Raw genomic sequence first — 24,839 nt, 5'->3', positions numbered from 1 at the left:
AAATCCGGAAACCTACTCATTTTTCTTGATTTTGTATCCCACCATCTGTTTATTAGCTGAACACTAATATTTTGTCAATTGATTCCGTTAGGTTATAGTTTATTCTACAGGAGTCATTTTGCAGATACAAGCCAATTTTAGCTCTAAGATGATCAAAGAAAAACAATTTCTAACCACATTCAAGATGTAGTTTTAAGGGAAAAGCAGAGAAAATCCAAGTGGAGTATCTCAGAGGGGGATCTGGATCCTAGACAGATCCTCTCCTCAGCCAGAGATTCCTCTTCTAGTCCTTTTCTCAGCTAACATTTTAGAGGATTTTCATGACATAAACTGTTTATATGGTTTTGACTGCTGCTGTTCTATCTAGAGCTAAGATTCTATTTGGCCAATTACAAAATAAATGAAAAAATAGGCAGTATATTAACTTACCTCTACACAAAACTTAAAATGAATGCCTTGGGAATCATAAAATGAAATAATTCGATTAGAGAGTGTCACAGTAATGAGAGACCAGTGGACTTCCAGGTGAATAGGAATCAACAGAAGGCTCTTTTTAAACAAATCCACCTGATCAAGAAAAGAGAAAGAAATGCAGCCATCACCACAGGCTATCCAAACCACCAAAAACCAGCAGCTTCCATTTGCTGACCTTTGACCTGCACAAGGGCAAAAAAGTAGGAAGCAATGAACCAGAATTTGAACCCAGGTCTTACTCTAAGCCCATGCTTGTAACTATTAAGCTATAATACACAACAATAATACAAAAATAAAGATACACAAAGTACAGTTTTCCAGTTAATCTACTAAACCTGTGTGTCAAGTGCCTGAAGACTTGGCTCCTTGTTTACCTCATTTTCTCATATACATATTTAACCTGGATTCAACTCTTGTTTAGAAAGGAATCATAGTATTAGAAAATGGTATAAGGGGCCAGGCACGGTGGCTCACACCTGTAATCCCAGTACATTGGGAGGTTGAGGTGGAACAACTGCTTGAGCCCAGGAGTTTGAGACCAGCCTGGGCAACATAATGAGACTCTGTCTCTACAAAAAAATAAAAAATCAGGCCGGGCTCAGTGGCTCACGCCTGTAATCCCAGCACTTTGAGAGGCCAACAGATGGTTTGAGCTCAAGAGTTCAAGACCAGCCTGGGTGACATGGCAAAACACTGTATCTACAAAAAAATACAAAAACTAACCGGGCGTGGTGGTGTGCACCGGTAGTCGCAGTTACTTGGTAGGCTGAGGTTCAAAGGATGGCTTGAGCCTGGGAGGCGGAGGTTGCACTGAGCAGAGATTGCACCACTGCATTCCAGCCTGGGTGACAGCGCCAGACCTTGTCTCAAGAAAAATAAATAAATAAAAAATCAGCCAGGTGTGGTGGTGCACGCCTGCAGTCCCAGCTACTTGGGAGGCTGAAGCAGCAGGATCACTGAGCCCAGGAGGTCGAGGCTGCAGTGAGCCATGATCACACCTCTGCATTCCAGCCTGGGCGACGGAGTGAGACCCTGAAACTGCATCTACAGACATGGTGTAAGCAGCAGTTAAGATCATGGGCTCCGAAGCAAGTCTGCTCAAGTTAGACTCGTTCAACAGACATGATATAAGCAGCAGTTAAGATCATGGGCTCCGAAGCAAGTCTGCTCAAGTTCAAATTGTGGCTCTTCCACGTATTGGTCACATGACTTTGGTAATTTCCTTAGCTTCTTTGCACCTTGATTTCCTCAACTAATAAAATGGATAGAAAATAGTACCTACCTTATGAAATTTTTAAGAGTAATAAAAGAATATGTGTAAAATGCATACAACTCTGTTTAGCACATTATAAGTAGCCAAATATCTTAGTTATTATTATGATTACTTGCTTGGGTCTCTCAAATGTCAAAATTGAGAAAAACATCTTTGATAATACCTTATGCATCCTTTACAATCCTAACACATCCCTTATATCATAATATATATCCCTTTACAATCTAGAAATGCTTGCTATTCCACTCAAAATTCCAGTTGTAGAGTGGGTGATAAAGCAGTAAGTGCTCCACATACATTTGTAAAAGAGTGAATCAATTTCCGTTCTCAGGTATTTTTTAGCATAATTTGGTGATTACTTGGGTTAAAACATTTTAAACTACCTCATATTCTCTGAAACTAATTTCCCAAGATTTCCTTCTCGCTTTCTGATACTCAAATAGTGTCCTGCTCTAAATGAATCTTCTGTAAGTCTTCATGACCTTGGAGCAAAATCACTTAAGCTTTTCAGTTTCTGCATCCATAAACCTGGGGGAGTGAGGTGGGTAGAAGGAAATAGTGAAAATAATAAACATTGTTCCTTTCCAGATTAAAAATTCTGAGTATCCATTTTTTTTTAATTCCGAGTATCTAAAACAAGGAATCATATTTAAAATACAGTAGTAAATAAAACCAGATGTATATTCTTCTCAAAAAGTAATGTTTTCTACATTGTAAAATAGATTTTTGTATAAAAATTAGAAAATACAGAAAAAGATACACTTCACCTATCTTTCCAAATCATTTTCTTCTTCTAACACATTAACATAGACATACATAGAGCTTTATACAGGCTGAGTATCCCTAACCCAAAAACCTGAAATCCTCCAAAATCTGGAACTTTTTGAGTGCTGACATGATACCACAGACTGTCCACAGGGGTGGCTAAGGTAGTGACATTTTTACTTTCTGATGGGTCAAAGTACATAAACTGTTGCATATACAAAATTACTAAGAATATTGTAAATTACCTTTAGGGCATGCATCTAAGGTGAATATGAAACATAAGTGAATTCTGTGTTTAGACTTTGGTTCTACCCCCAAAATACCTCATTATATATATGCAAATATTACAAAATCTGAAAGAGTCCAAAGTCCAAAACACTTCTAGTCCCAAGCATTTTGGATAAGGGATATTTAACCTGTACACATAATTAAGAACAATGTGCATGACAGATTGTATCACTGACCCCAATTATTTGTTGCCCTCCCTGTGAGAAGATTATACAGACCTGCCCATTGCCATGTGACTTCTCTGCCCTCCCAAAGAGAGAATTGTAGTCCTGTCATGTGATTTGCTTTAATCAAAAGGATGTAATAAGCAGAAGTGAAGTTATGTCATGATCAGATTGAAACTTTCAGAGCTACCATGTGAGACTGCCATGTCTCAGGAAAGGTGCTGCTCCTTCAGTTTGGGTCCCATTCGCAGAATAAAGAAGAAAAACCATAGGTTCATCTGCTTAGATGCAGGAAAAGCATTTGATGAAATTCAGTATTTACTTATGATTAAAAACTCTAAGGAAAATAGGAATAGTAGGAAAGCCTACAGCTGACACCATACACAGTAGTGAAAAACTGAATGCTTTCCAAGACTAAGAACTAGGGAAAGATGTCCTCTCTCATTACTTCTATTCAACACTGCAGCCAGTCTTAGCCAGTGCAGTAAGGCAAGGAAAAAATGGCATACAGATTGCAAAGAATGAAATAAAACTGTCACTACTTATAAGTGTCTATGAAAATTTCACAGAATATACAAAAAAGCTCCTAGAAGTAATAAATGACTTTGGTAAGGTCAGAGGATACAAAGTCAAAATACAGAAATCAACTGTATTTCTATATACAAACAACTAGAGGATAATATTTTTTAAAATTCTGTTCATAGCCAATTCAGAAACATGAAATACTTAAGGATACATTTAACAAGAAGGTATATGTAAGATGTATACACTAAAAATTACAGATAATACTGAGAAAAAATAAATGCAAAGATATATACCATGTTCATACACTGAAAGGCTTAATATTATTAGATGTCCATTCTCCCCAAACTAATGTATAAACACAATCCCAATCATTCCAGCATGCTTACTAAACAACAGAGTTTGACAAACTAATTTTAAAGTTTATATGAAAATGCAAAGGACTCAGAATTGCCAAAACAATCTGTAAAAAGGATAAAGCTGGCAGACTCACAGTGATTTTGAGACACACTATGAAGACACAGTAATATTGTGTAGTGTTAACATAAAAAATAGGCATCAGTGTAAGAGAACAGAATATCCAGAAGTAGACCTACACATATATGATCAGTTGACTTTCTATAATGGTGCCAAGGCAATTAAATTGGAAAAGAAAAGTATACTAAGAAAAAAAAAATCTTGATCCCTCCCTTTTTTTTTTTTTTTGAGATGAAGTTTTGCTCTTGTTGCCCAGGCTGCAGTGGAATGGCACAATCTCAGCTCACTGCAACCTCCGCCTCCTGGGTTCAAGTGATTTTCCTGCCTCAGCCTCCCAAGTAGCTGGTATTGCAGGCATGCTCCACCACACTCAGCTAATTTTGTATTTTTAGTAGACACGGGGTTGCTCCATGTTGGTCAGGCTGGTCTTGAACACCTGACCTCATGTGATCAGCCCACCTCAGCCTCCCAAAGTGCTGGGATTACAGGCATGAGCCACCGCCCCTGGCTGGTCACGTTTCTTTGTTGATTTGTTTGTTTGTTTGTTTTGAGATGGAGTCTCACTCTGTAGCCCAGGCTGGAGTGCAGTGGTGCAATCTTGGCTCACCAAAACCTTCGCTGCTAGGGTTCAAGCGATTCTTCTGCCTGAGCCTCCCGAATAGCTAGGACTACAGGTGCCTGCCACCACCCCTGGCTAATCTTTGTATTTTTAGTGGAGACAGGGCTTCACCAAGTTGGCCAGGCCAGTCTTGAACTCCTGACCTCAAGTAATCCACCCACTTCAGTCTCCCAAACTGATAGGATTACAGGCGTAAGCCACTGCACCTGGCCCTTTGTTGATTTTGAGTCCAATGATGAAAGTGGGGTGTTGAGGTCTCTAGCTATTATTGCATTGTTGAGTCTCTCTCTCTCTGGCTCTTTTTCTTTTTTGTGTGTTTTTGTTTGTTTTCTTGCCTTCTTTGTGATGGTATCTCTCTTTAGCTCAGATAATATTTGCTTTATATATCTGGATGCTCCAGTGTTAGGTATGTAGATAGATAGATAGATAGATAGATAGATAGATAGATAGATAGATAGATAGATATGCACATACATAATTTTTATATTGTCTGACCTTTTTATCATTATATAATGACCTTCTTTGTTTCTTTTTAATAATTTTTATCTTAATACCTATTTTACCTGACATTAAGTATAGCTACTCTGCTCTCTTTTTTTGGCTTCTGTTTGTATGGAAAAAGAGGAGGTCTGGTTTTTCCAGCCCTTTCAGTCTGTGTATATCTTTATAGGTGAAGTGAGTTTCTTGTAGGCAGCATAAAGTTGGGACTTATTTTTCTTTCCATTCAGCCAATCTATGTCTTTTGATTAGAGACTTTAGTCCATTTACATTCAATGTTATTATTGATACGTAAAGACTTCCTACTGCCATTTTGTTATCTGCTTTCTACTTGTTTTATGGTCTTCCCTTCCTCCCTTCCTTCTTTGTGTTGAAATGATTTTCTCTGGTAGTATATTTTTATTTCTTGCTTTTCATTTTTTGTATACCTGTTGTAGATTTTTTGTTTTGAGGTTACATGGTTACCTCAAAATAAAAGCCTCATGAAGCTTGCAAACAATATCTTATAAACAACTATTTCAAACTGATAACTCGTTACCAAAAAAAAAAAAAGTCAAGAGAAAACGAAAACAGAACTCTACAGTTTAACTCCAAACTCCATCCCCCTCTTTGACTTTTTATTGTTTCTACTTTTTTTTTTTTTTTTGACAGTCTCGTTCTGTCGCCCAGCTTGGAGTGCAGTGGCGCAATCAGGGCTCACTGCAAGCTCCGCCTCCCAGGTTCACGCCATTCTCCTGCCTCAGCCTCCCGAGTAGCTGGGACTACAGGTGCCCGCCACCGCGCCCGCTAATTTTTTTGTATTTTCAGTAGAGATGGGGTTTCACCGTGTTAGCCAGGATGGTCTCGATCTGACCTCGTGATCCACCTGCCTCAGCCTCCCAAAGTGCTGGGATTACAGGCATGAGCCACCGTGCCTGGCCATTGTTTCTATTTATCTTTTTATATTATCGCTTAAAAAATTGTAGTTATAATTTTTGATAGGCTTTGTAGTCTTCCTACTCAAAATATGGCTTACACACGGCAATTAGTGTGTCAAGCCATTCTGTTCTTGTGTACTTACTGATAGCAGTGAGTTTTGTACCTCTGGATGATTTCTTATTGCTCATTCATGTCCTTTCCTTTCAGATTAAAGAGCTCCCCTTAGCATCTCTTATAGGTCAGGTCTGATATTGACAAAATCCCTCAGAGCTTTTGTTTTGTCTGGGAAAGTATTTCTCCTTCATGTTTGAAGTATATTTTCGCTGGGTATGATATTCTAGGATAAACGTTTTTTTCCTTCAGCACTTGACATGCCACTCCCTCCTGGCCTGTAAAGTTTCCACTGAGATGTCTGCTGCCAGATGTACTGGAGCTCCTTCATATGTTATTTGTTCCTTTTCTCTTGCTGCTTTTAGGATTCTTTCTTTATCCTCAACCTTTGGGAGTTTGACTATTAATGGACTATTAAATGCCTTGAGGTAATCTTATTTGTGTTAAATCTTCTTGGTGTTCTAGGACCTTCTTGTACCTGAATATTGATACCTTTCTCTGGGTTTGGAAAGTTCTGTTACTATTTGAGTGAAGTTTCTACCCTATCTCTCTCTCTCTACCTCCTCTTTAAGACCAATAACTCTCAGATTTGCCCTGTGACTTCTAGATCTTGTAGGTTTGCTTCATTCTTTTTTCTCCTCTGTGTATTTACATATAGTCTGTCCTTAAGCTCACTAATTCTTTCTTCTGCTTGATCAATTTTGCTGTTGAGAGATTCTGATGTATTTTCTAGTTTGTCAACTGAATTTTTCAGCTCCAGAATTTGTTTTTTGTGTTTTGTTGGGGTTTGTTTGTTTTGAGACAGAGTTCGCTCTGTTGCCCAGGCTGGAGTGCAATGGCATGATCTTGGCTCACTGCAATTTCTGTCTCCCAGGTTCAAGCGATTCTTGTGCTTCAGCGTTCTGCATACCTGGGATTACAGACCTGTGTCACCATGCCCGGCTAATTTTTGTATTTTTAGTAGAGATGGGGTTTTGCCATGTTGGCCAGGTTTGTCTCAAACTCCTTGCCTCAAGTGATCTACCCACCTAGGCCTCCCAAAATGCTGGGATTATAGGTGTGAGTCGCTGTGCCCAGCCTCTGCTTATTTTTTTTTTTAATATGTCAATCTCAGCTGGGTGTGGTCACTCAAATCCCAGCACTTTGGGAGGCTGAGGCAGGCAGATCACAAGGTCAGGAGTTTGAGACCAGTCCGACCATCATGGTGAAACCCTGTCTCTACTAAAAATACAAAATTAGCCAGGCATAGTGGCACATGCCTGTAATCCCAGTTACTCAGGAGGCTGAGGCAGAAGAATTGCCTGAACCTGGGAGATGGAGGTTGCAGTGAGCTGAGATCGCACCATTGCACTCCAGCCTGGGCAACAAGAGGGAAACTCTCTTTAAAAAAAAAAAAAAAAAAAAAAGTCAATCTCTTTCTTAAATTTCTCTGACAGGATTCTAAATTCCTTCTCTGTGTTATTTTGAAATTCTCTGGGCTTCCTCAAAACAGCTATTTTCAATTGTCTGAGAGGTTGCATATCTCTGTCACTATGAGACTGGTCATTGGTGCCTTTAGTTTGGTAAGGTCATGTTTTCTTGCATGTTTTTGTTTGTTTGTTTGTTTTTTGAGACAGTTTCATTCTTGTCACCCAGGCTTGAGTGCAATGGCATGATCTCGGCTCACTGCAACCTCCACCTCTCAAGTTTAAGCGATTCTCCTGCCTCAGCCTCCTGAGTAGCTGGGATTACAGGTGCCCGCCACCACGCCCAGCTAATTTTTTTGTATTTTTAGTAGAGAAAGGGTTTTACCACGTTGGCCAGGCTGGTCTGGAACTCCTGACCTCAGGTGATCTGCCCGCCTCAGCCTCCCAAAGTGCTGAGATTACAGGCGTGACCCACCGTGCCCAGCCTTCCTGGATGTTCTTGATGCCTGCAAGTGTTCATCGACGTCTGGGCAATCAAGAGTTAGGTATTTATTCTATCTTCACAGTTTGGACTTGTTTTTATCTGTCCTTCTTGAGAAGGCTTTCCAGGTATTCAAAGGAAATTGAGTGTTGTAATCTAAGTCTTTGGTCACTGCAGCCATATCTGCACTACAGGGAGCCCCAAGCCCAGTAAGACTGTGACCCTTGCAGGCTCCTGGAGGTCTCACCTTGGTGTGCTTGGGTAAGATGGAGAGGAATTTCCTAGATTATTAGGCAATCTCTCATTCTCTTCCTTCACTTTCCCCCAAACAATAGTCTCTCTCTCCATGCTGGGCTGCCTGGAGTTGAGGGAGGGGTGATGCAAGCACTCCCATGGCTACCACAGCTGGCACTGGACTGGGTCACAACTGAACACAGCATAGTACTGGGTCTTGCCCAAGGCATGTGGCAACTCCTGCCTGGTGACCGCTGATATTTATTCAAGGTCCAAGGGCTCTTTACTCAGTAGGTGGTAAATTCTTCCAAGACTGGGCCCTTCCCTTCAGGGCCAGTAGGTTCCCTTCTGGCCCAGGGTGGGGCTAAAATACCATCCAGGGTCTAGGGCCTAGAATTGGAGGCGTCAGGAATGACTGGTGCTTTATTTTACTGTGGGTCAGCTAGTGCTCAAGTTGCAAGACACAATATTCTGTACTCTTTCCTCTCCGTTCCCCAAATGGAAAGAGCATCTCCCCAAGCTCCACTGCTTCAAGTTGTGGGAGTGGCAATCCCTTCACTACCAGAGCTGGTGTCTGAGTTGTGTGCACCCCAAATCCACAGGCTCTGACCCCAGCACAGTGCCAGGACGTGCCAAAGGAATGCAGTCCTGTGGCCTGACTGCCTTTCAAATTTATTCAGGACCCAAGTCCACTTTACTCAACTGGTGGTGGAACTAGCTGCAACTCAGGTTCCTACCGCTGGGGCGGAAGATTCTCCTCTGGCTGGGGCTAGTCTGAATGCTCCCTCCATGGGTGCTGGCAGAATTCTGCCCTGTGTTGTATTCCATTGTGATAGGACAGTACTGGAGTTTCAATGCAAAGTCCCACAATCATTTTGCTCTTCCTCCTGCAAGCACACAGATTCTATCTCCGCACACTGCCAGGGGATAGGGAAGGGGTGGTGTAGGCAATGCAAGAGTGTCTTTCCTACCCTCTTCGATGCCTCTTTCCTTGAGATGCTGTTAAAAGCAGGTACTAGGATCACTCACCTGATTTCTGGTTCTTATGAAGGTATTTTGTTGCATGGATAGTTGTTCAATTTGGTGTTCCTGCAGGAGGACGATGGTTGAAGGGTACTATTCTGCCATCTTGCTCCTCCTGCTCTCAGCTTAACCAGTTCTTATAAAGCCCCTCCCCACACACATATGTATGCGTGTGTAGACATTTATGTGTATATATATATATATTTTTTTTTTTAAAAGCAAACCTCTGGGCTCAAGTAATGCTCCTGCCTCAGCCTCCGGAGTAGCTGGAACTATAAGCACCTACCATTTTGCCTGGCTTTTTATTTTTTTGCATATACTTGTAGAATTTATTTGGAGGGAGACATCAATCACAATATTTTACCCCTACCTACTTCAGATGTTTTCTCCTATATAACCACAATATCACTATCTCTGAAGACACAGGATATTTAACATCAGTTTACTAATATCATCTAATGCATGAATGACCAAGCATGGCCCACTGCCAGTTTTTATTAAGTTTAATGGAAACACAGCCACACTCATTACTTGGGTATTATCTATATCTGCTTCTGGGCTGTAACAGGTCAGTAGATAAATCAAAGACCATAAGGTCTGCAAAACCCGAAGTATTTATTATCTGGCTCTTTCAGAAAAAGATCGCTGACCCCTGAATATATTACAGTCTATACTAAAATTTCCCCTAATTTACCCAAAATATTGCATCTCTTCCAATCCAGGATCCAATCAAGATTAACTTACTGCATTTATCTGTCACTCAGTGTGGTTTTCATTTGCTTTTCTTTTACTGTGAAGTTATGCAACTTTTTATATGTTTAAGAGCCTTTCTTGGCCAGGCACAGTGGCTCATGCCTGTAATCCCAGCACTTTGGGAGGCTGAGGCAGGCAGATCACTTGAGGCCAGGAGTTCGAGACCAGCCTAGCCAATGTGACAAAACCTGTCTCTACTAAAAATACAAAAATTAGCCAGGTGTGGTGGTGTGCACCTGTAATCCCAGCTACTTGGGAGGCTGAGGCAGGAGAATCGCTTGAACCCGGGAGGCAGAGGTTGCAGCAAGCCAAGATTGTGCCATTGCCCTCCAGCCTGGGCAAAAGAGCAACACTCCATCAAAAAAAAAAAAAAAAAAAAAAAAAAAAAAAAAAAAAAAGCCTTTCTTATAAACCTTTTCATCACTGAGTCTTCTACTGAGTTCAGGGTCTTACTAGTTTTTGTTTTTGTTTTTGTTTTTTTTTGAGATGGAGTCTCACTCTGTCACCCAGGCTGGAGTGCAGTGGCATGATCTCAGCTCACTGCAACCTCCGCCTCCTGGGTTTAAGAAATTTTCTGCCTCAGCCTCCCGAATAGCTGGGATTACAGGCACACGCCACCACACCCAGCTAATTTTCTTGGATTTTTAGTAGAGAAGAGGTTTCACTATCTTGGCCAGGCTGGTCTTGAACTCCTGACCCCGTGATTCACCTGCCTCGGGCTCCCAAATGCCACCTTGCCCGGCTAATAAAAAATAATTTTCTTTGTGGCTAAGTACATGTTCAATTTTTACAAATATTCCTGAACCATAGCAATAAATGTATATTCTCTTAAGGAGCATAAACATCTATTAAATCGATTATATTGATTGTAATTTTTGCATATGTCTTTATTGTCTACTAGATTTATCCACTTATGAGAAAAGTCTGCCACTATCACTATCTTACCTAGGTCGTCTTGTTTCTGTTTTAACTGTATTACACGTATTTAGCAACTGTGTGCTTTGGTGCATAAAGATTGGTCATTATATCTCCTTTATATTGAAATTTGATAATTACACAATTTGCTTCTCACCTTAAATTCTATTTCAACTGCTATTAATATTATTAATATTCCTTTCTGTTTTTGTTTCAATTTGTCTAGTACCTTTTAATTTCTACAATTTTTAAACAAATTATTATTTTTAGAGGCAAGGTCTGTCACCCAGGCTGGGGTACAGTGGTGTGACCACTGCTCACCGCAGTCTCAAACTCCTGGGCTCAAGCAATCCTCCCACCTCAGCCTCCAGAGTAGCAGAGACTACAGGCACACACCACCACGCCCAGCTGCCTAGTACCTTTTATTTTTTCTTTTAATGAAAACTTCAATTTTCAAAAAATTTTACTTTAAGTTCCGGGATACATGTGCAGAACAGGCAGGTTTGTTACATAGGTATACATGTGCCGTGGTGGTTTGCTGCACCTATCAATCCGTCATCTAGTTTTGTTTTTTTCTTTTTAATTGAGACAGAGTCTTGCTCTGTCACCCAGGCTGGATTACAGGCATGAGCCACCGCACCTCACTGTCATCTAGGTCTTAAGCCCTGCATGCATTAGGTATTTGTCCTAATGCTCTCCCTCTCTTTGCCCCCAACCCCCTGACAGGCCCCGGTGTATGTTGTTCCCCTCCCTATGTCCATGTGTTCTTATTGTACAACTCCCACTTATGAGTGAGAACATGCAGTGTTTGGTTTTCTGTTCCTGTGTTAGTTTGCTGAGGATGATGGCTTCCAGCTTCATCCATGTCCCTTCAAAGGACATGATCTCATTCTTTAAATGGCTGCACAGTATTCCATGGTGCATATGTACCACATTCTCTTTATGTAGTCTACCACTGATGGGCATTTGGGTTGGTTCCATGTCTTTGCTATGAGTACTGCAACAAATATACACATGCATTATGTCTCTATAGAGAATGATTTATATTCCTTTGGGTATATACCCAGTAATAGGACTGCTGGGTCAAATGATATTTCTGGTTCTAGATCCTTGAGGAATTGCCACTCTGTCTTCCACAATGGTTGAACTAACTTACATTCCCACCAACAGTGTAAAAGCATTCCTATGTGTAAAAGCATTCCTATGTCTCCACAGCCTTGCCAGCTTCTATTGTTTCTTGACTTTTTAATAATTGTCATTTCTGACTGGCGTGAGATGGTATCTCATTGTGGTTTTGATTTGCATTTCTCTAATGATCAGTGATTAGCTGTTTTTGTTTTGTTTTGTTTTGTTTTGTTTTTTTGAGACGGAGTCTTGCTCTTGTTGCTAAGGCTGGAGTGCAATGGCACAATCTCAGCTCACTGCAACCTCTGCCTCTCAGGTTCAAGCGATTCTCCTGCCTCGGCCTCCCAAGTAGCTGGGATTACAGGCCCCCACCACCACAACTGCCTCAGCCTCCCAAAGTGCTGGGATTACAGGCGTGAGCCACTGCGCCCAGCTGATGAGGTTTTTTCATATGTTTTTTGGCCACATAAATGTCCTTTTTTTTTTTTTTTGAGACAAAGTCTCACTCTCGCCCAGGCTGGAGTGCAGTGGCGCAATCTTGGCTCACTGCAACTTCCACTTCCCAGGTCAAGCAATTCTCCTGTCTCAGCCTCTCGAGTAGCTGAGACTACAGGCATAAATGTCTTCTTTTGCGAAGTGTCTGTTCATATCCTTTGCCCACTTTCTGATGGTTTATTTTTCTTGTAAATCTGCTTAAGTTCCTTGTAGATTCTGGATATTAGTTCTTTGTCAGGTGGGTAGACTGCAAAAATTTTATCCAATTCTATAGGTTGCCTGTTCACTCTGATGATAGTTTCTTTTGCTGAGCAGAAGCTCTTTAGTTTAATTAGAACCCATTTGTCAATGTTGGCTTTTGTTGCAATTGCTTTTGGTGTTTTTGTCATGAAGTCTTTGCCCATGCCTATGTCCTGAATGGTACTGCCTAGGTTTTCTTCTAGGGTTTTTACGATTTTGTGTTTTACAATTAAGTCTTTAATTCATCTTGAGTTAATTTTTGTATAAGGTGTAAGGAAGGGGTCCAGTTTCAGTTTTCTGCATATGGCTAGCCAGTTTTCCCAGCACCATTTATTAAATAGGGAATCCTTTCCCCATTGCTTTTGTCGGGTTTGTCAATGATGAGATGGTTGTGTATGTGTGGTGTTATTTCTGAGGTCTCTGTTCTGTTCCATTGGTCTATATGCCTGTTTTGGTACCAATACCATGTTGTTTTGGCTACTGTAGCCTTGTAGTATAGTTTGAAGTTAGGTAGTGTGATGCCTCCAGCTTTGTTCTTTTTGCTTAGGATTGTCTTGGCTATACAGGCTCTTTTTTGTTTCCATATGAATTTTAAAGTAGTTTTTTCTAATTCTGTGAAGAATGCCAATGGTAGTTTGATGGGAATAGCATTAAATCTATAAATTACTTTGGGCAGCCAGGAGTGGTGGCTCACATCTATAATCCCAGCACTTTGGAAGGCCGAGGCAGGCGGATCACGAGGTCAGGACATCGAGACCATCCTGGCTAACACGGCGAAACCCTGTGTCTACTAAAAATACAAAAAATTTGCCGGGCATGGTGGTGCATGCCTGTAGTCCCAGCTACTCAGGAGGCTGAGGCAGGAGAATTGCTTGAACCCGGGAAGTGGAGGTTGCAGTGAGCCATGATCATGCCACTGCATTCCAGCCTGGGTAATGGAGCGAGACTCCATCTCAAAAAAAAAAAAAAAAGATTACTTTGGGCAGTATGGCCATTTTCAAGATACTGGTTCTTCCTATCCACGAGGATGGAATATTTTTCCATTTGTTTGTGTCCTCTCTTACTTCCTTGAGCAGTGGTTTGTAGTTCTCCTTGAAGAGGTCCTTCACATCCCTTATAAACTGTATTCCTAGGTATTTTATTCTCTTTGTAGCAATTGTGAATGGGGGTTCATTCATGATTTGGCTCTCTGCTTGTCCATTGCTGGTGTATAGGAATGCTTGTGATTTCTGCACATTGATTTTGTATACTGAGACTTTGCTGAAGTTTCTTATCAATGTAAGGGGTTTTGGGGCTGAGACGATGGCATTTTCTAAATATAGAATCATGCCATCTGCAAGAGAGACAATTTGACTTCCTCTCTTTCTATCTGAATACCCTGTATTTCTTTCTCTTGCCTGATTGCCCTGGCCAGAACTTCCAACATTATGTTGAATAGAAGTGATGGGAGAGGGCATCCTTGTCTTGTGCCAGTTTTCAAAGGGAATGTTTCCAGCTTTTGCCCATTGATATTGGCTACGGGTTTGTCATAAATAGCTCTTATTATTGAGATATGTTTGATGAATACCTAGTTTATTGAGAGTTTTTAAATGAAGGGATGCTGAATTTTATCGAAGGTCTTTTCTGCATCTACTGAAATAATCATGTGGTTTTCGTCACTGGTTCTGTTTATATGACGGATTATGTTTACTGATTTGCATATGTTGAATCAGCCTTGCATCCCAGGGATGAAGCCAACTTGATCACGGTGGATAAGCTTTTTGATGTGCTGCTGGTTTTGGTTTCCCAGTATTTTATTGAGAATTTTTCGCACCGATGTTCATCTGGGATATTGGCCTGAAATTTTCTTTTTTTGTTGTGTCTCTGCCAGGTTTTGGTATCAGGATGATGCCGGCCTCCTAAAATGAGCTAGGGAGGAGTTCCTCCTTTTCAATTGTTATGGAATAGTTTCAGAAGGAATGGTATCAGCTCCTCTTTGTACCTCTGGTAGAATTTGGCTGTGAATCCATCTGGTCCTGGGCTTTTTGTGGTTGGTAGGCTATTAATTACTGCCTCAATTTCAGAACTTGTTATTGGTCTATTCAGATATTCCACTTCTTCCTGATTTAGTCTTGGGAAGGTGTATGTGTCCAGGAATTTATCCGTTTCTTCTAGATTTTCTAGTTTATTTGTGTAGAGGTCTTTATAGTATTCTCTGATGGTAATTTGTGTATTTCTGTGGGGTCAATGGTGATATCCCCTTTATCATTTTTTATTGGGTCTATTTGATGCTTCTCTCTTTTCTTCTTTAGTTTAGCTAGAGGTATTTTTTGTTAACTTTTTCAAAAAATCCAGCTCCTGGATTCATTGATTTTTTGAAGGGTTTTTTTTTGTGTTTCTATCTCCTTCAGTTCTGCTCTGATCTTAGTTATTTCTTGTTTTCTGCTAGCTTTTGGATTTGTTTGCTCTTGCTTCTCTATTTCCTTGTTGTTGTTTTTGTTTGTTTGTTTTGAGACAGAGTTTCACTCTTGTTGCCCAGGCTGGAGTGCAATGGCACGATCTCAGCTCACCACAACCTCCACCTCCCGGGTTCAAGTGATTCTCCTGCCTCGGCCTCCCAAGTAGCTGGGATTACAGGCATGTGCCACCACACCCAGCCAATTTTGTATTTTTAGTAGAGATGGGGTTTCTCCATGTTGGTCAGGCTCATCTCAAACTCCCGACCTCAGGTGATCCACCCGCCTCGGCCTCCCAAAGTGCTGGGATTACAGGCGTGAGCCACCACGCCCGGCCGCTTCTCTAGTTCTTTTAATTGTGATGTCAGGATGTTGATCTGAGATCTTTCCAGCTTTTTGATGTGGGCATTTAGTACTATAAACTTCCCTCTTAACACTGCTTTAGCTGTGTCCCAGAGATTCTGGTACATTGTCTCTCTGTTCTCATTGGTTTCAAAGAACTTCTTGACTTCTGCCTTAATTTCTTTATTTACCCAGGAGTTATTCAGGAACAGGTTGTTTAGTTTTCCTGTAGTTGCCTTTTTTATTTGTTTTAAATTGAGACAACGTCTCAGTCTGTCACCCAGGCAGGAGTGCAGTGGCGTGATCAGGGCTCACTGCAGCCTCGACCTCCCAGGCTCAAGTGATCCTCCCACCACAGCCTTCTGGATAACTGGGACCACAGGCTGCCACCATGACCAGCTAAGTTTTTTTAATTTTTTATAGAAACGGGGTCTCGCTTGGTTGCCTAAGCTGGTTTCAAACTCTTGGGCTCAAGCAATCCTCCCATCTACCGTAATTTTAGGCCTCCCAAAGTGTTCAGATTGCAGATGTGAGACACAGCGCCCAGCCTCTTTAAATGTCACTTCATTTTCAACCTTTCTTTTTCATATTATTTTATGTATATTTCTTATATTCAGCATATACCTGGGTTTTTTTACTTAACCCAATCTCAGAGGATCTACAGCAAGCTTGTCCAGTCCACAGCCCACAGGCAGCATGCAGCCCAGGACGGCTTTGAATGCAGTCGAACACAAATTTGTAGACTTTCTTTTATGAGATCTTTTTTGCAATTTTTTTTGTTTTAGCTCATCAGCTATTGTTAGTGTTGGTGTATTTTATGTATGGCCCAAGACAACTCTTCTTCTTCCAGTGAGGCTCAGGGAAGCCAAAAGATTGGACACCCCTGATCTAGAGGAAGGAATAATTTAGTTTATTATTTAATGAAACAACTCACATATTTGACTTTATTCTTTCACTCTCATGTTTATCATTCAGATACTTTTCCATGAATGTATATTTTTTGCCCACACTGCTTGTAATTTTTCCCACCCCAAATGGAATATAAGCATCTTCCATTATCTTTTTTTTCTTTTTTTTTTTTTTTTTTTTTGAGACGGAGTCTCTCTGTCGCCCAGGCTGGAGTGCAGTGGTGCGATCTTGGCTCACTGCAAAGCTCTGCCTCCTGGGTTCAGTGTCCTGAGTAAGTGGGACTACAGGCGCCCGTCACCATGCCCGGCTAATTTTTTTGTATTTTTAACAGAGATGGGGTTTCACCATGTTAGCCAGGATGGTCTCTATCTCCTGACCTCGTGATCCGCCTGCCTCGGCCCCTCAAAGTGCTGGGATTACAGATGTGAGCCACTGGGCCCGGCCCATCGTTCATTATCTACACAGCTTTTCCTGCTTAAGTAGCATCCAATTATATGGCTGTACATTTTAAATTTGAACAATCCTCTACTAGTTGTCCTACATTTTTCTAATGTAAATACAACCATAGGCCATCCAGTCATACAAGTCACATACTTGGAAGTCATCTTTCACACTTCCTTGTCCTTCATCTCCATAACCAACTTATCACCAAATCCTGTTAATTTTACTTCCTACATCACACTCATCTTCCATCTCTCCTGCTATCATTCTACTTCAAAGTACCAGGAATCTGAAATGGTCTCCTGTTCTACCCACATCAACTTTGCTCCCATACCCATCCGTCTTCTTCATTACTGTTAGAACAAAGACTACAAAGTGGATAATGTCACTAAAAACCATTCAATGGTTTCCTATTACATTTAGGATAAAATCCAAAATACAAACCTCAAGGCCCTGATCTGTGGATCAGGTACACTTCATGCCACTGTCTTCTTTACTCTCTGCATTTCAGCTACACTAGCCTTTTCCCATTCTTCTACCAGATACTTATTCCTTCTGCCTATGTTTCACATACCCCTATTCTCCATTTACCTAGTTAACTTGTATTCATCTTTGATATTTCTGCTTAAATATTACTTCCTATGAGAAACATTCCCTTACCCTCAGGCTAGGTTAACCAAACCTGCATTCCAATACACTCCCGTAGTACTTTTCTTTTGTCCCCACTAAACAAATAATTACACCACCAAAAATATAAATACAAACTGTGGTAGGTGCTGTCTCCACCACTAGACTGCAGACTTTGTGAAAGCAAAAACTATCTCTAATATTGTTTTACTTACCTCTTTATTTCTTGATTTACTATAATGTCTGGCACTATGATACTGTAAAATAATAAATTTGGTCTTTGACCTCATTTCCTGGCATACAACCCCCTAAAGTCCTTGGAATTTCTGATGTCTTTTTTTCTTTTTTTTTTAGAAAGTCTTGCTCTGTCACCCAGGCTGAAGTGCAGTGGTGCAACCTCGGCTCACAGCAACCTCCACCTCCTGGGTTCAAACGATTCTCCTGTCTCAGCCTCCCAAGTAGCTGGGACTACAGGCACATGCCACCATACCCAGCTAATTTTTGTATTTTCAGTAGAGACAGGGTTCCACCATGTTGGCCAGGCTGATCTTGAACTCCTGACCTCAAGTGATCTGCCTGCCTCAGACTTCCAAAGTGCTGGGATTACGGGGACATGACCCAGGCCCAAAGTGATGTCTTTTTGTATGTTAATGATTAACTGATGGCTGGCAGCTGCTAGGTAGCTTTAGAATAAGAGCAAGGCAGAATTAGAGGATTGTGACTTTCGGCCCCACCCAACCCCCCAACCACCAGGGAGAGAAGAAAAGCTAAAGGTTAACCAATGGTCACTGGTTTAGTCAATTGCCTATGTAATGAAGCCTCCATAAAAACTGACTGCACTGGGAGAGCTTCTGGATACTAAACATGTGGAGGTTCCTGGAGGGTGGTGTGCCTGTGGAGGTCCTAGAGAATCCCTGTGCCCACTCCCCTACATCTCTTCCCATGCATCTCTTCATCTGAATCCTTTGTAATATCCTATATAATAAACTGCTAAATGTAGGTAAGAACTTCCCAGAATTCTGTGAACTGCTCCGGCAAATTGATCAAATTCAAGGAGGGCGGCATGGGAACCCTCACTTGAAGTCTGTTGGTCAGAAGTTTCAGAAGCCTGGACTTGCAACTGGTGTCTGAAGTGGGTGGGGGGCACTCTTGAGGCATGAGCCCTCAACCTATGGGACGTGGCGCTGTCTCCAGGTAGACAGGTCGGAATTGAATTAGAGGGCATCCAGCCAGTGGCTGCTGCAGAACTGCTTGCTTGCTTGCTTTGGTCACAGAAGTCTTCTGTGCTGACTACTGTTGTGGTGTGACAGCAGAGGAAAAAACAGTTTTTCCATATAGGCACATAACAGGTACTCAATAAATAACTGTTTAACGCCGGGCAAGGTGGCTTACCCTGTAATCCCAACACTTTGGGAGGCTGAGGCGGGCAGATCACCTGCCTGAGGTCAGGAGTTAGAGACCAGCCTGGCCAACATAGTGAAATCTCGTCTCTATTAAAAATACAAGAATTAGCCGGGTACGGTGGCAGGTGACTATAATCCCAGCTGCACGGGAGGCTGAAGCAGGAGAATCGCTTGAACCCGGGAGGCAGAGGTTGCAGTGAGCGAAGATAGCGCTTGCAAGACTCCATCTCAAAAAATAAATCAATAAATAAATGTCGAATGAATGAATCAATGTTGCTAAGGACAATCCTATCTATCATTCACACACACACTCATACACACTCCTCGCCTGCTGCTTAAACCCTCTAATGTCTTCATTTTTATTTTTTATTTAATTTTCTTTTGACATGGAGTCTCACTCTGTCACCCAGGCTGGAGTGCAATAGTGCAATCTCGGCTCACTGCAACCTCCACCTCCCATGTTCAAGCGATTCTCCCACCTCAGCCTCCCAAGTAGCTGGGGTTACAGGCGCCCACCATCACAGCCCGGCTAATTTTTGCATTTTCAGTAGAGATAGGGTTTCGCCACATTGGCCAGGCTGGTCTCGAACTCCTGACCTCCAGTGATCTGCCCACCTCAGCCTCCCAAAGTGCTGGGATTACAGGTGTGAGCCACCGCACCTGGCCTAAACTCTCTAATGTCTTCAAATTGCCCTCATGATCCAAACTCTTTACCAGGGCCTATATGGCCCCACATGACTTGATCCCTGCCTCCTTCCCTGATCTCATGTGTGTAATACTCCAATATACCAAACTCACTTCTGCTTCAGGGCCTTTAACATTCACTCTTACATCTACTGGGAATGCTCCTCTGATCTTCAGTTTTCAGTGAAATGGGATCTCTTCAAAGAGGCCTTTGCTGATGAGCCTATCTAAAAGAACTAGCCCATCTTCCTCCTGCTACCCTATCCCAGTTACCTTGTATTCTCATACTGTGTTCTGATGTTTCCATAGCAAACAGCACTTACCACTCTCTGACTAGAGTACATCATACATAGTAAATTAGGTACATGGTTTTTGGAAATTATTTCAATTACATGTATGTATATGATTTTATGAATAGATTGTGATATAAAAGTTATTTCTCCTGATGGATCAGTTAACATTTTAAGAGACAGGATCTGGCTATGTTGCCCAAGCTGGCCTCAAATGCTTGTGCTCAAGTGATCCTCTGGTCTCAGCATCCCAAGTCGCTGGGACTACAGGTGCGAGGCACCGTGCCCAGCACAGGCAAAAAATTGTTGAAAGCGTCTGCTGTCTGCTGACAAGCCTACCAGATAATACCAAATGATGGCAGCTCCTTCTTTATCATCCCACTGTTCTACCACTATAATTGGGACCAGGAGGCAATTAAGGTCTTTCAAACAATAAGATTTAAAAGAAACAAAGTTAAAACTTGTCACATTAAAAAGTCTGTTTCTACTTAACATCATATTGGCATTAAAGTTCTTATCCTTCCACACAAAGTGGTTTATCATCTGCATTTCAAATTTGGCATAAAAAGAAATAGAGAGAATACCTTTTTAGTCCATCTTTTTACTCCATTATATCCTTTGGTTACCAGCTGTCTATGAAAAAAGCTGTTGAAGAAGTGAACCTAGAACAGACAACAAATACAAGCAACCAGATTATATTAGGCTGTGCCCAGATTTAACTTCAAAAGAAAGAGGAAATTTTAAAATGTTTGAATGTAAAGCAGACAGAAAGGAAAAATTTCTTCTTAAAAACAATGATTGAGGAGGCAAGTGGATCATCTGGGGTCAGGAGTTTGAGGCCAGCCTGGCCAACATGGTAAGACACTGTCTCTACTAAAAATACAAAAATTAGCCGGGCGTGGTGGCACCCATCTGTAATCCCAGCTACTCAGGAGGCTGAGGTAGGAGAATCTCTTGAACCTGGGAGGCAGAGGTTGTAGTGAGCTGAGATCACATCACTGCACTCCAGCATGGGCACCAGAGCAAAACTCCATCTCAAAAAATAATAATAATGATAATAATGATCAAAATATAGAAAATACATTACATGGTTTACAGAAAATGCTGTTCCAAAGTTTTATCGGAATGACCTTACAGCTGTGGTCTATAGTCAGATTTGGAATGGGGCAGTAAATAGATTACCTGAATCCAATCAAGTAGAGAAGCAACCTGACAAATCTCTCTAAATCAGGTGAAAAAGCTGAAAGAGGCTATGAAAAAATGAGGTAACAATTACCTTGAACTCAAGGGAGATGGATTACAAAACTAACTCCATGTGAAGGATGTGGATTTAGAGACTCCTGTTGTTACAGTAACTATAAAAAGGCCTTGGCATGATTATTTCTAGTACCACAGAATTACCCTGGCTGTACAGAGTATCAGGTCCCGCGTCCTTGGCTTTGAATTTCTGACTTATAAGTAAGTGGTATATCAGCTCATCTCAGATGGTAAACATATTGTGATCTTAAAGTGCTCATTCAGTAACTTGAGGTGATAAAACTGTTCCCTTAGCACTGTGGTTCTCAGAGTTTGGTCACCTGACCAGTAGTGTCAGCATCATCTAGGAACTTGTTAGAAATCCAAATTATCAGGCCTCATCCCAGACCTATTAAAGCAGAAACTCTGAAGGCAGGGCCCAGTAATCTGGTTTTATAAACCTTTCAGATGGTTCTGAGGCACATTCTTTTGATAACCATGCAGCTTAACATACAGACTAAAAGAGCTGCCAGACATAGTGGCTCACACTTTAATCCCAGCAATTTTGAGAGGCAGAGGTGAGAGGATTACTTTAGCTAAGCCCAGAGCTCAAGCTAGCCTGGGCAACATAGCAAGACTCCTGGCTCTACCAAAAATAAAAATAAACTAGCTGGGTATAGTGGCACAGTGGCACGTGCCTCTAGTCCCAGCTACCTGGGAGGCTAAGGCGAGAGGATTGCTTGAGCCCAGGAGTTCAAGGCTACAGTGAGCTACGACTGTGCCACTGCACTCCAGCCTGGAGTGTCTTTTTAGTGTCTCTAAAAAGAAGGTTATTTTTTATAATTTTAATAAAAATAAATAAGAAAGAGCTTATAGTAGCTGTCTCTAGAGCAGTGATTCTCAAAATTGGTGTCCATCAGAATCATCTGGAGAGCTTGTCAAAACACAAATCGGTGGTCCTCACCTCCAGTTTCTGATTCAGTAGGTGTGGGTTGGAGTCTCAGAATGTGCATTTCTAGTAAGTTCTCAGGGGATACTGATGCTGCTAGTATGGGGACCATGCTTTGAGAACCACTGCCTTAGTTAAGTGTCCTTTTGACTCCATGAATGTTTAGAATTAAATGTACAATGGTGGTAAATGAAACCCTTGAAATTAACACTTTTATGTTAAAGATAATCTATATTGTTTAAACTTTCTGATGATTAAGAGAATTTGACAATAGAGCATCTAGCAGATTAGCCTCATGATTCCAATTTATAAATGTATAACAGATTTATAATTTAAGTGGAAAGTCATAAAACATTTTCTATATTCATAAACGGTATCAGAATCTGACTTTTTAGTATTTATGTTACTTTATTAGATTGGTAAGTTTTATACAGCACTTGGAAATTTTTGCACCCATCAGGCATTTGTGTACTCAGAAAATACATTAAGTAAAAAAATAGTTTTGATATGTAACAAAACTCTTAAGAGAATTTAGAGTTTATGAGGGTTCAATCTGTATTTGAACTGAGTATCAAAGATTTATCTAAGGAAAAATGAAAGATGAGTATTTTTTTACATTTTTAAAGAGAGCAAGATTTTAAGTTAAATGTAAAAAGCTGGCCTGGCATGGTGGCTCACATCTTTAATCCCAGCACTTTGGGAGGGGGAGGTGGGCGGATCACCAGAGGTCAGGAGTTCGAGACCAGCCTGCCCAACATGGTAAGACCTGTCTCTCCTAAAAATACAAAAATTAGCCAGGTATGGTGGCACACACCTGTAATCCCAGCTACTCGGGAGGCTAAGGCAGGAGAATTGCTTGAACCCAGGAGGTGGAGGTTGCAGTGAGCCAAGATCACGCCACTACACTCCAGTCTGGATGACAGAGCAAGACTCGGTCTCAAAAAAAAAAAAAAAAGTAAAATAAATATATAAATGTAAAAAGCTTAGCCAGTCCCTTTTGCACATCGCCCCACCAAAAAAAGGCCCTCTCCAGATATCAACAAACATACCTACCCTAACACAAATAAATAGGAAAACAATTGCACAGTGATTTTCTTATGCCGAAGTGATTTGATGGGGCCAGGCGCTGTGGCTCACACCTGTAATCCCAGCACTTTGGGAGACCAAGGCAGAGGCGGATCACCTGAGGTCAGGAGTTCGAGACCAGCCTGACTAATATGATGAAACCCTGTCTCTACTAAAAATACAAAAATTAGCCAGGCATGGTGGCACGTGCCTATAATCCCAGCTAGTCGGGAGGCTGAGACAGGAGAATCACTTGAACCCGGGAGATGGAGGTTGCAATGAGCCGAGATCACGCCATTGCACTCCAGCCTGGGCAACAAGAGCAAAACTCCATCTCAAAAAGAACAAAAAGAAGTGATTTGATGGAACTTACGGTCAAGCCCAGTACATGATCAAGACAAAATTGAACTCTTCTTTTAAAAAATTTAAGGAATGTCAGATAATTACATCAAATGTAAAAACAAAAAAACTACTCGTTTTAATACACAAGGACACTCTCTCCTGCAGAAGAGGAAGTTTTCACTTACTTTGTCTGGGACTGCATCCATTATCAGCTCACCATACATATTAATGACCTATAAAAAGTCAACATAAAACCAGCTTACTATCTCTGCCAGTAAGTTGGAGAAAGAAAAACAAAAGAAATAAATAAAACCAGGCTACTAACCCTATACAATTCAGTACATACCAATCAGAATAAATAATATATTATTACTGCCAACAGTAATCAAACCGTTTGGATCCTGGGGCAAGTAACCAGTAAAGAATGAAGAATCCTTATTCCAAAAGACAACTGAGAAGCCAAACTAGAGATTATATTTTATTGACTAACATCCTCTGCAACTTCTCCACACTGACAAACTACAATATACTAACCTGGTCATTCAGCCAGTTCTGACCATCCAGAGTCGCCAGGTCGTCCATATCCAGCATGTGTTTATTATAGAAGATACGGAAGTTACATTTTTGATGTCTGGCCCGATAGTTTGTTATTTCCCTATTGATAAATGGTTTTCTGAAAGAGAAAGATTTTGAAACAAAAGGTAAAAAAACATGAGTACTTCTCAATTTACTGCTAAATATCTTTTTTTCTGTAAATCAAGAGAAAAGTCATATATGCCAAAAATTTTATTTTCAAGGGCTTAACTTTAGCATCGTTTATATACCTATTAGAAAAGTCTTCATTAAAGACATCTTTTAATCTTCCAAGGACTTCTTTTTCACTGAGTGGAACCAAACTGCCATACTTCTTCATAACCTCATCTAGGAATCCTTAAATAAAGGAAGAAAGAAAAGTTAAGATGGAAAAACAAGCCATTTTCAGTAGAGTCATTCTCCAAACACTTAACCTATACACAGCACTTAACACATACAGTGGTTAACCTATATTACTATATAATATTGATACTATATTTTTAAAGTTATGTCTTTTGTAAAAAATAAAATATATTAGGCTCTAACCAATGCAATCTAGAGAGACATACTGTGAGGAATCATTTCACGTTAGATTTGTAAGTTACTGATGCATTGTTAGAGAAGGAATGGATAGCTAGAAGGAAATACTAACAGCTTCCCACAGCTTAACCTTCTCTTAAAGCGTGACTTCTAAAGGGCTTAATCACATAGTCAAATGTGCCTATCCTTTTGGTAACTGAAAGAATTATTGTTTTAAAATCA

The 24,839-nt window shown here is 40.9% G+C and overlaps 1 protein-coding gene across 4 annotated transcripts in view; it reads right to left on the bottom strand.

Moving 5' to 3' along the window:
* The window catches only part of SENP5 (SUMO specific peptidase 5), a 66,793-nt gene that overhangs the window by 10,753 nt on the left and 31,201 nt on the right, over window positions 1–24,839 (bottom strand). For 2 of the 4 annotated variants that reach the window (XM_003806419.5, XM_024928402.4), the window contains exons 3-7: window positions 24,329–24,434; window positions 24,039–24,177; window positions 23,690–23,737; window positions 20,497–20,574; window positions 430–567 (exon numbers count right to left, since the gene is read on the bottom strand). In XM_003806419.5, coding sequence (XP_003806467.2) covers window positions 430–567; window positions 20,497–20,574; window positions 23,690–23,737; window positions 24,039–24,177; window positions 24,329–24,434 — 509 coding nt within the window. Of the gene's footprint in view, window positions 1–429; window positions 568–6,016; window positions 16,447–20,496; window positions 20,575–23,689; window positions 23,738–24,038; window positions 24,178–24,328; window positions 24,435–24,839 lie in introns of those variants that run through there. The other 2 variants (XM_055110796.2, XM_008953528.4) reach the window with 2 other exon arrangements.

Source organism: Pan paniscus, chromosome 2 (genome assembly GCF_029289425.2).
Source record: "Pan paniscus chromosome 2, NHGRI_mPanPan1-v2.0_pri, whole genome shotgun sequence".
Taxonomy (NCBI): Eukaryota; Metazoa; Chordata; class Mammalia; order Primates; family Hominidae; genus Pan; species Pan paniscus.
This window is presented reverse-complemented; position numbering and strand designations above follow the sequence as displayed.